General features: G+C 30.9%; 2 protein-coding genes across 2 annotated transcripts in view; one reads left to right on the top strand and one right to left on the bottom strand.

Moving 5' to 3' along the window:
* Window positions 1-14,253, bottom strand: part of LOC111420194 (uncharacterized) — a 135,855-nt gene that overhangs the window by 107,142 nt on the left and 14,460 nt on the right. The gene's annotated exons all lie outside the window — the stretch shown is intronic.
* Window positions 7,713-14,170, top strand: LOC111419618 (popeye domain cAMP effector bves). Its single transcript, XM_071196952.1, has 5 exons — window positions 7,713-7,847; window positions 7,915-8,055; window positions 8,105-8,286; window positions 13,147-13,648; window positions 13,943-14,170. Exons 1-5 carry the CDS (start codon window positions 7,808-7,810, stop codon window positions 14,149-14,151), a joined length of 1,074 nt encoding a protein of 357 aa, XP_071053053.1. The 5' UTR covers window positions 7,713-7,807; the 3' UTR covers window positions 14,152-14,170.

The following is a 14,253-nucleotide window of genomic DNA, read 5'->3' as shown; positions in this document are numbered from 1 at the left end:
CAACATTTTAACACAATGATGTTCTCATTATTTTTTTATAAATAATTCTTGTCATTTTCAAAAAATCGTAATAAATCGGGGTTTTAATAAATCGTCATGAAAATATTACTATTTATAAAGTAAATTGTTAGCTTCTCAATGAAAACCCCCGTTTTTCAAAATATCTTTTAATTTTTGAGATATATTGTTTTAATTACAACTGCCATTCTTGACGTTAACAATCTTCTATGACTTAACGAGTTAATAACAAAAAAAATAAGATTTGCAACAACATCCCAAATTTTTTATCTTATATATAATAATTTTAAGTAACCATACAAAAATTATTTAGGATTTTTCCCACCTGAATATCTTCCCCTATTTTACTAATCCAGCTTTATTACAAGATATCTGATTGTTACACAATAAAGAATCGATGCTATCAGAATCCATTAGCATTCGTCTGTAAAATAATACTTTAAGCATCCCTCGTTTTTTGATCTCAACGGATGATAATGGTTACGATCCGATCCTGAAGGATTAATGGTCCTTAATAACTCTGATTTAATATTTAGATAAACCATAAAAAGGGTATTTAATTCTTTTAATACCATAAAAATTATAAATTTTGAAAAAATGTTATGGCAAAAAAAATTACTTATTGAAATAAATTAATGTTTTTCCCTAAATCATTTTATCAGGACGTAACTTGATGAGATAGATAAGAAGATTTAATTTGATATATAATTTTGACGATATGAGAAAAAGAAAAAAGTGCTTTCTATTTAACGTTGTGTAACGAAAAATAATTAAATTGAAAAAAAAAAAATTAATAACAAGAATGGTGTTGGTGTATACAACTTATGAGATTACCATTTAATATATTATGATCTATTGGAGATTTAAGAGAAATTCAAACGGGTTTCGCACAAATGGATGCGTTTTGTCAATAGGTCGTATATCTGACACCTTATCTTCGTGACAAGTGAAAATCACAAGTGATTTGTAAATAATTGCCACAAATAGAACAAATATAGGCAGCGTTAATAATTGTTCGGTAGCGGGATGATTGCCTTTTTACCTCATCGTTGTATAAATATGCACGTGTCCAATGTAAATACTTCTTTCGGTGGCAAAACGGGCAATTGTTATTGTTATTCGACCACCTAAGTAAACAGGACGCAATATTATAATTACACCCGAAATCGTAATCGTTCAAATCGCAATGTATTAAACGTCCAATATATCTATCCGGTGTAATACCCACACCTGATTTAGTTATTCCAAACACAAAAGAAATATTACCAAAAAAAATCGCTACCAAAAATTTTTTTCCGAAGTATAATCGTCCAGATGGGTTTTTTAACCGGATTTTTTCGGTTTGCACAATTTTTTGGAATAAAAGAGGGGTGTAACCGTCGGAACAATAAAATCTAAATAGGGGTGAAACTACTTTTTTGTGTTTTTTCCCAAAAAAAAATCGCTAAAAAAAGTGATGCATTTTTATTATGGTACGATGAATAAGTATAAAAATCTCTTGCTTAAATTCTCCAACCCCTAACGCACAAGAGTTGAACACCTTCACTCAATGACACTGCAGGGTGACAAATTAAATGAAAAAAAAGTGCAGATGCCCGTGAATATAATAGAAAGTTAAGCACCCTTTTACTTGGAATAAATCAATACAAGAAAGATGACGTTTTAAAAATTTTTGCCAATACAAAAATTCGTTTTCTAATTCTAAGATTATTACAAAACCCTGAATATAGGGGGAATTTATATTCAAGGATGCTAATTTGAATCGAATCGATTTCATAGTCGTACAAATTTTCCAAATACACGTAAACGTAAATAGTGGGGTAATTCGATACGTTCTGTTCACCCCAAATTTATTTTACCCAAAATTGAACGTTTAAATACAAATGAATCTGTCTCCAAAATTCATCTTGTTCGTTATTCGAAACGATTAATCAGTCGCGTGTAGTTTTGGACAGTAGCAAAACCCAACCACCACCCTTTTTTCCATTCCAGTAAAGGGTTGTACAGTTTGCGTCGGTACAACCATAACGAATGCCTTTTCAGTCTTTATTTTTTTTAGTGGGGGTTGCACGTGGCTTCGACTGTACGTTAACTGCGTTGGGGCGCGTTCATTACCGCCCCTTTTTGGTCCTCTAAACAAATACTAGTCTACATATTTAGTACAATGAACCGTGTAGAATCTTTTCTAAGTTTTTTTTTTGAATGGTATTCGACTGCTATAGGGATTATAAATCAACCCCCGTTAATGGGGCTACAACCGGATAAAGGGTTTGGCTAATAAATCGTGAATTTTAAATAGGATGTATTTGAATGATTACGATATGGTTATAGTTGGTACTTTTTTTTCTAAAATTAAATCATTAATAAGTTTATAAACCGTATTGAAATGTTTCTGTAGAAATCAATATGAACAAAAAAATTCTGACATTGGTTCCTGAGCAATTATTATGTTGTTTCAGTTATGTCGTAAGGTCACAGCTTATGCAGTTTATATTAGCAGTTTATGTTGGGTTTGGTCACCAAAGATTAAGAATATACTCTACGAACGATATTTATCCGAAGAAAAGCAGCACAGCTTAGTATACCAAAACATGGCATTAAATAGTATTTGCTTCATGAACCTGAACATTAGGGATTTCAAAATTTTAGTGTTTTGTCTGTTTTGGGTGTTTTATATTTACAAAACTGGACTTAATAATTGATCTGGAAACATATGGAGGAGAGATGGAAGGAATTTGGAGTGAGTAGAAAAAATTTGAATTAGGTTTGAATCTGTTTGAGGTTACGTAAAGGTTCACATCCATACAGGTATAACTCAAAAAAACTGACAATATCGATAAAAGAAGAAATAAAACAATTTTAAATGTATTCTGTGAATATAATAGAAGAAAGTAGGCAGACATGTTAATGAAGCAGATGAAACGGAAGGATCGAAGCATTGGTGAAGACATGGACTGCGAATATACAGAAACGTGAAAAAGAAAGGAAAGAATGAGTGGTCTAATTATTACTGGTTTCAAGAATCCTACTCTTTCTTTAGAAAACAGAAAACTGAATAAAACGTGTAATTGAATCCATGCCTCAAGAGATAAAAGATGAATATCAAGAATGTAGTATATACCTTAATACTGGATTGGTGAAGAAGGAGTTAGAGGGCTTCCGGAAAAATTGCAGGGGATGCAAACAGTAGAAAGATAAAGTGCAGACTACAGAAGGATGAAAATTATTGCACTGGATAAGAGAGGAGATATTCCACGGAAATATAGAAGACAGTTGAACATTGGTTTATGAACTGAAACGAAGTGTTAGAATAAAAAGCATTGAAATTTACTTATTTAGACGTTAGCATATCATCTCCATTTGGAGAAACAATTGAATATCTACTGAGACCTAAATGTAGATATACAAAGATGCGTTAGGCCAATATGACAAAAATTACCTGCATCCAAAACCAAATCATCAGAAGAAATGTAAGCAGAATTAAATGCCTAGAACAAGCCTCATATATGGATTAACTCGCTGGTTCGAATAATAATATCTTGTAAGGAAAATCTAAAGAATTTGCTTTGGGGAGTAAATTGAGGACAAGAACGGCTTGATAGAAATGATCAAAGAATCCATACGAAAGTAGGAATAGAAGCAGCTACGAAAGAATGCAGGTGCACTAATATAAAGAACACAGAGAGACTACAGAAAAATATGTACGTGTAAGAATCGTTAGAATAGAGAGTTAGGGAGGATTAGGTAAAAAGCCAAGATTAGATGGTCATGTCAAAATACATAAAATAGATACGGAACAAAAGAGAATATTACAAGTGAAAATCAACAACAGACTGAAAGGAATAATTTATCTGGTGGAAGAAGGGGAAGTAGAGGCAGAAGTATGACTCCTAAGCTATGGCAGATCTAAACTCCTTAATTTCCATTAGACATTGAAACTTTAAATATTGAAAAATAAGTAAATATGGAAGGATTTGTTTATCACAAAAATTAAACCATAAAGTAATAAAGCGTGGGTTTTATAGTCTAGATGATTTATATTGTCAGAAAAACAAAATCAAACTGTATTTCAAATCATTTAGGAGCTGAAAGTGAGGATTAAGTGTTAAATTCTAAGTACCTGTAGAACCGTAACATTTCCCGAAGCACAAAGAGAATTTATAAGACCCTAATAATACGGAACCAAATACCAAGGTTCCGAAGCATGGATCTTAACAAAAAGAAAGATGAATCTATGCTGGATCCGTGAACGGGGAGTATGAAGAAATAGGTACAACTTTGAACTATATAATGTCTATGGATCAGCTGGCAACAGTGATATAGTGACAACTAGTGATGGAACGTATAGTGATTTTGCAACAAGCCGGATACCGAATATTCAGCATCCCCTTTGGCCGGATATCCGGCATATCTATCCGGGCATTATATTGCCACATTATTGCGATATTTGAATAAAAATGAAATTAATAAGAAAACTGATAAGATGTCAACTTATTTTAACTCTAAAAAGAGGATACTTTAATTAATAATTGATGATATTTCCACAAGGATCCTTCAAGATATTAATTTTATAGCGAATTTTGTAAATTATCATATATTATACAACAAGACGATCGAAAATACTCGATAATACGAGACGTATTGCCTGAAACACCACGAGACCGAAGGTCGAGTGGTGTTTTTTAAGGCAATACGTCGAGATTCGAGCATTTTCGATTGTCGTGTTGTATATGGCTAGACTATTTCATGAATAAAAAATATACATATTTTTAGAATTTTTATATTTTTTTAATAAATTACATTGATTGTTATGGAAACATGCATGGATGTCTCGAAACTAATTAAATGTCAAACAAGCGATAATACAAAGGTTTGTATTACAGCGATAATACAAAGGTTCGTATTATCGTTCTCCATGGTTACGGCCAAATAACCGCTGAAATACTCGCAATTGACGGAAAACAGCCAATTCTTATTGGCTGTTAACGTTATGAATGAAATAGTCGATGAAAATTGCAACATCGAAAATTTTATCAAAACTTGAAATATTGTTTTCTCATAAACTAAAAGTTATTTTTCAAAACGGGTTGGTTCATTGGAAAGAGGACACTTTTATTAACATTTTGGTAAATTTTCGTACTCATATTCCAAGAACTGTATTTTATACGAATTTTTAAAACTTAATCGGCGAAAATTACAGAATTCGAAAAAATTGTCGTTCGTTTCAAAAATTTATTTCTCAAGATCTGAAAGTAATTTTTCAAAGCGGCTTTTTCCATTAAAAAGAGGATACTTTAATTAATAATTGATGATATTTTCACAAGGATCCTTCAAGATATTAATTTTATAGCGAATTTTGCAAATTATCGATGAAAATTGCAACATCGAAAATTTTATCAAAACTTGAAATATTGTTTTCTCATAAACTAAAAGTTATTTTTCAAAACGGGTTGGTTCATTGGAAAGAGGACACTTTTATTAACATTTTGGTAAATTTTCATATTCATATTCCAAGAAATCGATTTTATGCGAATTTTTAAAACTTAATCGGTGAAAATTGCAAAATTTGAAAAAATTGTCGTTCGTTTCAAAAATTAATTTCTCAAGAACTACAAGTGATTTTTCAAAACGGCTTTTTGCATTAAAAAGAGGATATTTTAATTAATAATTGGTGATATTTCCACAAGGATCTTTCAAGAAATTAATTTTATAGCGAATTTTGAAAATTATCGATGAAAATTGCAACATCGAAAATTTTATCAAAACTTCAAATATTGTTTTCTCAAAAACTAAAGATTATTTTTCAAAACGTGTTGGTTCATTGGAAAGAGGACACTTTTATTAACATTTTGGTAAATTTTCATATTCATATTCCGAGAAATCGATTTTATGCGAATTTTTAAAACTTAATCGGCGAAAATTGCAAAGTTTGTAAAAATTATCGATCATTTCAAAAATTTATTTCCCAAGAACTAAAAGTGATTTTTCAAAACGGCTTGTTGCCGAATATCCGTTCCACCACTAGTAGAAATCAATATGAATAAAAAAATTCTGACATTGGTTTCTGAGCAATACATGGAGCTCCATAACTAAACTATTCACACATTATTATGTTGTTCCAGTTATGTCGTAAGGTCACAGCTTATGCAGAAGTCATGTAAGCAAAACGGATATTTACGACAGAACCTATAGGTATTAGAAGTAGAAGAAGACGGGAGAAGAATGGATAGAAAGGATTGGAGATGGAAGCTTGAGAAAGTCAAGGCTCTACAATATGGTTAATGATGATGATGAATTTTACTTAATTAATGAATTCGATTGCAAGTTGTTTTAGAATAAAAATCGGATTACCAATACTGTAGTTTTGCACTATTAATCAAATATGCATAGGGAGCCAGTATCCCACACAACTTTTAGGGCAGGGTTTGTGTCTTGGATCTCAGCACTTCTCGAGCTTATTCATTTTTCAACGTCTTATTACAAGACATAGCAAAAATATTACAGTACTTCAAAAATTGTCTTCAAACGACTAATAATTGTATTCTAATTATTGAATTCAAGATTGAGTAGCATCTTTTAAATCTGTCTTATTCCTATGCATAGTACTTACATGTTAGTATTCATTTTAATGATTTTGGAACGAAATCTATAACCACTCAGGCAGCGTTGTTAATACTTCACTAGTCGAGTTCTCAAGTTAATTCCATAACAGAGAAATTTTACAGCAAATTTTGATGTGGAACATTTTACCTTTGTAAAATGTGGCACGGAAAGGAGGCAGAAGACGTAGAAGATTTAATACTGCTGACAAAGGAGTAGATATTACTAATGAAACATTATAGACTGTTAATAGAAGGTCAATTACTGCTTGCAGAAGACCAGATCTTCTTTATAGAAGAACAGATACTATTTATAGACACCTACGTACTGCTAACAGAAAATGAGAAGATGCAGAAAATTACTTCTTAATACTTCACTAGTCTAATTTTACAGTAAATTTTGATGTGGAAAATTTTTGCCTTTGTGAAATGTGGTACGGAAAGGTGTTGATTACAGTTATATATACAATTAATAGTTTTGTTCAAATTGTTAAACTCATTGCTTCTCCAAATAATATCTTGATGTTGCACAACTTCATGAGGAAATTAACTAAGTCAAACAGAAAAAAAGTTAACTGCACGTCAAAGTTGTTCTGATTTTTATGTCTAGATGATTATTACATCATCAAATACAGCACTCATTAAATAATGAAAGATAAAAGCAGTTGTATCTTTTAAAATTAAACCTCTTTAATAATTTTATATTAAAAAGGACAACAGAAAACCTTAATAATCTAATTAATCTAATTTCTTATCCATATGTTAAAACACTTTTTAAAAAATTTCCAAAACATTACACTTTCGAATCATGACAAATTTCAACCCATTCACGTCGATTTTTTATTTATTACACCCTTATCGATTAAATCGAACAAATCAAACCGTTTTATTACGAAAAACGACCCAACCCTTTTTAGTCGTTTCACACTCAATAAATAAAATTACAAACGCGATGTAAAAAATTGCTTTTTTTTCTATTGTTAAAATTTTCGCCGATTTCTGTAGTTGGTTGCGTTTCATTCGGTTTCGCAATAGATGCCGTTGGAAGTCGCGGAGACGAAACCAATCGATTTCATCAACCCTTTCCAACGTTAGCTTTTGGGGTTGGTGGATATTTTTTCAGGGCAAAAGAAAATAATAACAGTGTCACGTGAGGTGAAGTGAAAATAAGATAAATTAAATAAATAATAATGGGGTTTGAAAATTTAACCACAAACGAAATTAAAAGTAGTAAGTTTTAAGTAATTTTTGTGTTAATTTTAACTAATAATTTATTTTTAATTTTTATTTAAATAAGATTCTTGGTGGCCATGGTGTGATATATGGAGAGAACCTCAACACTTTCTTTATCAATTTGCAAACGTTTGTTTTGCTTTAGCTTATGCTTCAACTTCTACAAAAAAAGGAGTTTTATTTATGCATTGTTGGTTAATTATTGGTAAGAACTTTTTTTTATTATTTAAATTTCGTTAATTATTTCTCTTTAGGTTTGATGCTTTTTTCTACTTGGGCTTGGAACGTTATTTGTGCCCCAGATGTTTTTACATGGAATTTCGCTTTTATGTTAATAAATTTAGCACAAGTTTTCCATATTTTATACCAATTAAGACCTGTTAAATTCGATCCTGAATTAGAAGAGGTTTATCATAGTTTATTTGAACCGTTTAAAGTAATTTTTAATTTATCATTAAAAGCTACAATTTGATGAAGTGGAGATAAAAACAACACAGTAATAAACTTTTCGTTGTATATTTCCATCTAATTTTACAAAAGGTTCTACTTTTGTAATAATTCAAAATTGAGTTAAATCTAATTTTGTTATATTATGCAATCAGTAGTTTTAAATTTAGTGCTAATATATGAACATTTTTACTTGTACTTACGTCCTTAACTTCCCCCATAAACGAAAATGGAAAAATTATGATGTTTAAAATTTTTATGAGGTAAAAATGCTAAATGTTCTACCTGTATTATTCTTCCCTAGGTAGATCTGAATATTCAAATTTGATTGTCGGAAAAGTCAGTCGTTAAGAATACCATTTAATGTGTGAGAAAATGTTTGTTCTTTGAAAAATTTTTCTTAAAGAATCACTCTAAAAACTAAATATTTTATAAAGAAAAGTTTAATAAAATACAATGATTTTTCGAAGATAACTTATTGTTAGAAACATTTGTAGCAAGTAGTAATAAGTCTAAATGCAAAAGTCCAGGCAGAAAAAAATGCGTTAAAATTGTTATAACTAGATATTGCTAATAGAATTGGTAGCAGAAGAGTAAATAGTAATTGCAGAAGACTCGATACTGGTAATTGACACCTACGTAATGCTGACAGAAAATGAGAAAATGCAGAAGATTACTTTCTCGTTGTAGAAAATTACGTATTATGATTTAATACTGCTGATAATAGAATAGAAGACTGTTAATAGAAAGTCAAATATTGCTTGCAGAATATTATATTCTTATTGCAGAACACTACAATATTTTTGCAGAAGACCAGATCTTCTTTACAGAAGAACAGATACTATTTATAGACACTTACGTACTGCTAACAGAAAATGAGAAGATGCAGAAGATTACTTTCTCGTTGCAGAAGATTAAATATTGCTAGCAGACGACTAGATACTGAATGTAGAAGATTTAATACTATTGACAGAGAACCAGATGCTACTAATGGAAGATTATAGACTGTTAATAGAAGGTCAAATACTGATTACAGCAGATTACATTCTTATTACAGAAGACTAGAATATTTTTGTAGAAGATCTTCCTAATAGAAGAATAGATACTGTTACTAGCGAAATACATACTGCTTGTACAAGACTTTATACTGCTTTATACTATGACTATCTACATGGAAAAATACTTCTGGCTGACGACTGCACTGTATGGCAAAATTTTTACTTATCTTAATATTCGTACCATGTCTACAAAAAGAGTTGTGCGCTCTCTAAATTCTAGAGACCATAATTTAGCTACCAGCTTGGCGCGTACGACAAGTTTTAATAGAATTTATTAGCAGTGTAATGAATTTTTGAATAATTTAGAAAAAATTCTCATTAATTTCACATGCTAATAGTCTAAATTGAATGTTGCAAAAAAAGTTAATTGAACCAAAGGTTCTATTTTATACTAAAATTATGCTAAATTAGTTGGAGGCATTCTTTTAAAAATAAAAACATCTTTTGAACAAGTATACTAAATACTCTGGATGATGTAGATACTGAATACACTATTAACTGCTGCTTTCAATGTTCTATGGATGTAACGACAAGTTAATGAAGTTTCAATAGTGATTATATCCAGAAACTGGTGATTGATTCTAGTATCTAGTAAATGATTCCACCACCTAGTTGTTGGGTGCAGCATTTACAGTAATGGTTCCAATATTCAAAAATTAGATACAGAATATAGTATTGTGAAGTATAAGAATACCTCTAGTTTTCAGAAGTTGCAATACATATAGTAATTAGTTCCAGTGCTTATTGGTTGAATCCAGTGGCTATTCAGAGCATTTTTTGGATGATCCCAATGTCCCGTGGATGATTGCATTGTACATAGTAACCACGTTGTGTTTGTAGTGGTTGATTCCAGTATCTAACGGATGATCCCAGTATCCAATGTATAGATACACTCTTTAGTGGATGATTCCAATATCAGTAGTTAGATCAGTAATACAGTTTTCATGGTGATTAGAATAAGAATCTTGGTTGCAATATCATTTGGATGATTCCAGACACCTGTGGATGGTTACAGTGTCCAACAGTTACAGTATCCAATTGATAATTCAAGTATTTACTGTATTCAGTAACTAATTCACATCTATGAATGGATGGTTTCAATGTTGCGTGGATGATTTAATAATGTACATATGGAATGTAGTGGTTAGTTTTAGTGCTCAAAACATAGAGAGAGTACACACATAGAAAATTATGTTCTTATTTCAAAAAACTACAATATTTTTGCAGAAGACCAGAGCTTCTTTATAGAAAAACAGACACTATTAATCGACACCTACGTACTGCTAACAGAAAATGAGAAGATTACTTTCTCGTTGCAGAAGATTAAATATTACTGACAGATTGAGACAGAGATACTAAAGGTAAAACATTAAATACTGTTGACAGAGAATATTCCATTAGTAGTACTAATGGAAGATTATAAACTGTTAATAGAAGGTCAAATACTGCTTACAGAAGATTACATTCTTATTACAGCAGACTAGAATATTTTTGCAGAAGATCTTCCTAATAGAAGAATAGATACTGCTAATAGAGAATTACATACTGCTTGTAGAAGACTTTATATTGCTTGCAGAAAACTACTGTTACTAAAATTACTGTTATCAACTACTACGACTATCTACATGGAAAAATTCTTTTGGCACACGACTGCACTGTATGGCAAAATTTTTACTTCTCTTAATATTCGTACCATGTCTACAAGAAGAGTTGTGCGCTCTCTAAATTCTAGAGAAGATAATTTTATAATTATAAAATAAAGTGTTCTTGTGATAAACGAATTTTCCTTTAAACTCTTGATAAACTATCTAAAGGCAACCATGGCCACGTAACCATGGCCGTAACCATGGCAACTATCCATGGTTACGGCGATTTTAAACACTCTCATTGGCTAAGAGCTGGATTTATCTATCGGATAAATTTATCAAGAGGTAAAATGAAACATTGTCATTAGATAGTCGGAAGGTTAGGGCGTACGAGAAATTTTTATTGGATTCCACATTAAATGTGAAATAAATATATAAGTCGCTTTAAAAGAATTTTGTTTGAAAAGTCAATTGAAGCAAAGGTTCTGTTTTATGCTAAAATTATGCTAAATTACTAGGAGGTATTCTTCTAAAAATGAAAACATTGTTTGAACAAGTATACAAAATCCTCTGGATGATATAAATATTGAATACACTCTTAAATGCAGTTTTCAATGTTCTATCGATGTAACCACAAGTTAATACAGTTTCAATCGTAATTATAACCAAAAACTGGTGATTCATTCTAGTATCTAGTGAATGATTCCACCACCTAGTTGTTGGGTGTATCTACAGTGATACTACAGTATATAGTATTGAGAAGTATAAGGATACATCTAGTTTTCAGAAGATGCAGTACATATAATAATTAGTTCCAGTGCTTCGCGGTTGAATCCAGTATCTAGTAGATAATCACAGCATTTTGTGGATGATGCCAATGTCTCGTGGATGGTTGCATTATTCATAGTAACCACGTTGTGTTTGTAGTGGTTGATCCCAGTATCCAGTGGATACACTGTTTACTGGATGATTCCTCCAATATTAGTACTAAGTCAGTAATACAGTTTTCATGGTGATTAGAATAAGAATCTTGGTTACAATATCATTTGGATGATTTCAGTATTCTATGGATGGTTACAGCGTCCAATGAATGGTTTTAGTATTCAAGAGATAACTCAAGTATTCAGTTGATAATTCATATCTAGGCGATATGTAAATCTATTATAGCTAGTTTTAGTGCTCAAAAGATAGATAGAGTAGAAACGCAGTAATTAGAAACAATATTCAAGAGATTGATTTCTGTAGTTAGTAGATAATTCCAGCATTCTGTGGATATTTCTAGAATGCAGTATTAATAGTGGTTGATCCCAGTGTTTAGTTGATGATTTCAGTATCTAGCAATAAATTCCATTATTCAGTTTTGGGTGCAGTATGCATAGTTATTGAGTCTACTTACAAAATTTAGATACAATTATTAATTAAATCTAGTGTACAGAAGATAACTATAGCTTCTGACGAATGATTTCTGTATCAAGTTAATAGGTGAAGTATCCATAGTGGGTAGTTCCAGTATCAAAACGTAAGATACAGTGATTGAGACCACTATCTAGTAAATAATTCTCGGATTGTGAAGATGATTCTAATATCAGTGTGGTTGATTCCAGTACCCAGGTTTAGTCCAAAAGGTTTTACATCCAGTGTTATAGTCAATAGGTTTAAATCAACATGCATTTGAGTGACTTTTAAATAAAGATTTATTAACGAAGACGCTTTAATGAACAGAAAATAGTCACTTGCACAACATTTCCAAGCGTTTTAGCCAAAAACTGTGAAAATGATGATTGTTATTCGCATAACGGTTGATATTTTGGCATATTTCCAAATCAGATTTTTAGCACAACCAGAAGAGTAACATATCATTCGGCGTAATGAAGCAGATAAATTTTATGAAAAAGTAAAATGCCAAGTATTTAATTCTGCCTAACTAACTACACAAAAACCAAATTACATTCCAAAATAAGTTATTTCATTTGTATAAGCAATTGTTGCTTCATGCTGTGGCATAATTTATCATTATTTAATAATTTATCATAATTTTCAAAATTTTAACATTTTATAACTCATCATTTGAAGATGGTTTTACGCCGAAATCGGTTAAAGACATAATTTTATATAATGTGAGAAATGCATAATAAAATAAGTTTATTACTGGGTTTATTACTATCTTCACTCAAACTTAAAAGTGTTTATTACAAATTTTTTCAGTTATCTCGTTTACAATTTAAACGTATGGTAAGTCCAGAATTTGCCCAAATCATGTCACTACATGCAGGTGAAGCTTACGCCGTTCAAAATCTAACAAGAACCGACAGATTAGGATTATTACTCTCAGGAAAAGTGAACGTTCTCTCCGATAATCAATTCCTCCATCCGATTCTTCCATGTGAATTCTTAGATTCCCCCGAATTCGAGTCAAGTAGAAACACGGTTGACGATAAATTTAAAGTATCTATTGCAGCTGCAAGTACTTGTAGGTATCTTTTTTGGCAAAGATCGGCGTTGGAATATTTATTCGTCAAAGAAACTTATATAGCAACGGTTTTAACAACGTTAATCGCTAGGGATATAACAACGAAATTATATACCATGAATAATAAAATTGTGACAGCTAAAGGATCACATTTGGATATTAGACTACCAAGTATTACTTCGTCTTTAACGTCGTCTGCTGAGTATAAATCTCCTATAAGGATGAAAAAACCTAATGGTAAGAATGGCAAAATAAAATATTGACTATTTTCTACTATTAGTAGTATGACTATTATTATTAGATCGTTGGGAATAAAAACTTGTCTAGACGAGTGGAATGCAATAAACCGGGAAACATCGCGTGCATGCGTTCAATTATATGTCTCTTTACTCGGTTTAGTACTATTAATTAATTCATACCACATAAAGGGTTAACTTTTAATTGATTTATCAATTTTGATGTAAATTAATTAAAAATTCTTAAAATTGTTTTATCTAATAACGTGTAAATCACAATTTATTCTTTTTTTAGGAATGTGTCCAATGTCACCAGATTCATTTTTGAGTGACACAAGCAGAGAGAAATGCTACAAATACAAAGAGAACGGTAACTGTTATTTGAGTGAAATGACTCCGTTAACAGAGCTGCCATCCACAGATGATTTGGCATCGAATGACGTCGAAAGTTGGTTGGAAACAAGTTCGAAATATCATAGTTGTGAAATTGTAGATACAGATTAATAAAAAAATTAAAAAAAAAGAAAGCGATTCTTTCTTAGTTAAGGTTTAAAAATTTTTGATTAATGAACTCGACCTATATTTTAAATTTAAAAAACAAAACTT

Source organism: Onthophagus taurus, chromosome 6 (assembly GCF_036711975.1).
Source record: "Onthophagus taurus isolate NC chromosome 6, IU_Otau_3.0, whole genome shotgun sequence".
NCBI classification, from domain to species: Eukaryota; Metazoa; Arthropoda; class Insecta; order Coleoptera; family Scarabaeidae; genus Onthophagus; species Onthophagus taurus.
Note: the sequence above shows the minus strand (reverse complement) of the source record. Positions and strands in the feature narration are given on the sequence as shown.

Coding starts and splice junctions, on each gene's coding strand:
- LOC111419618 (XM_071196952.1), top strand. CDS start 7,808: ATGGGGTTTGAAAATTTAACCACAAACGAAATTAAAAGTA. Junction 8,056..8,104: donor GCATTGTTGGTTAATTATTG/GTAAGAACTTTT, acceptor ATTTCTCTTTAG/GTTTGATGCTTTTTTCTACT. Junction 8,287..13,146: donor GTTTATTTGAACCGTTTAAA/GTAATTTTTAAT, acceptor AAATTTTTTCAG/TTATCTCGTTTACAATTTAA.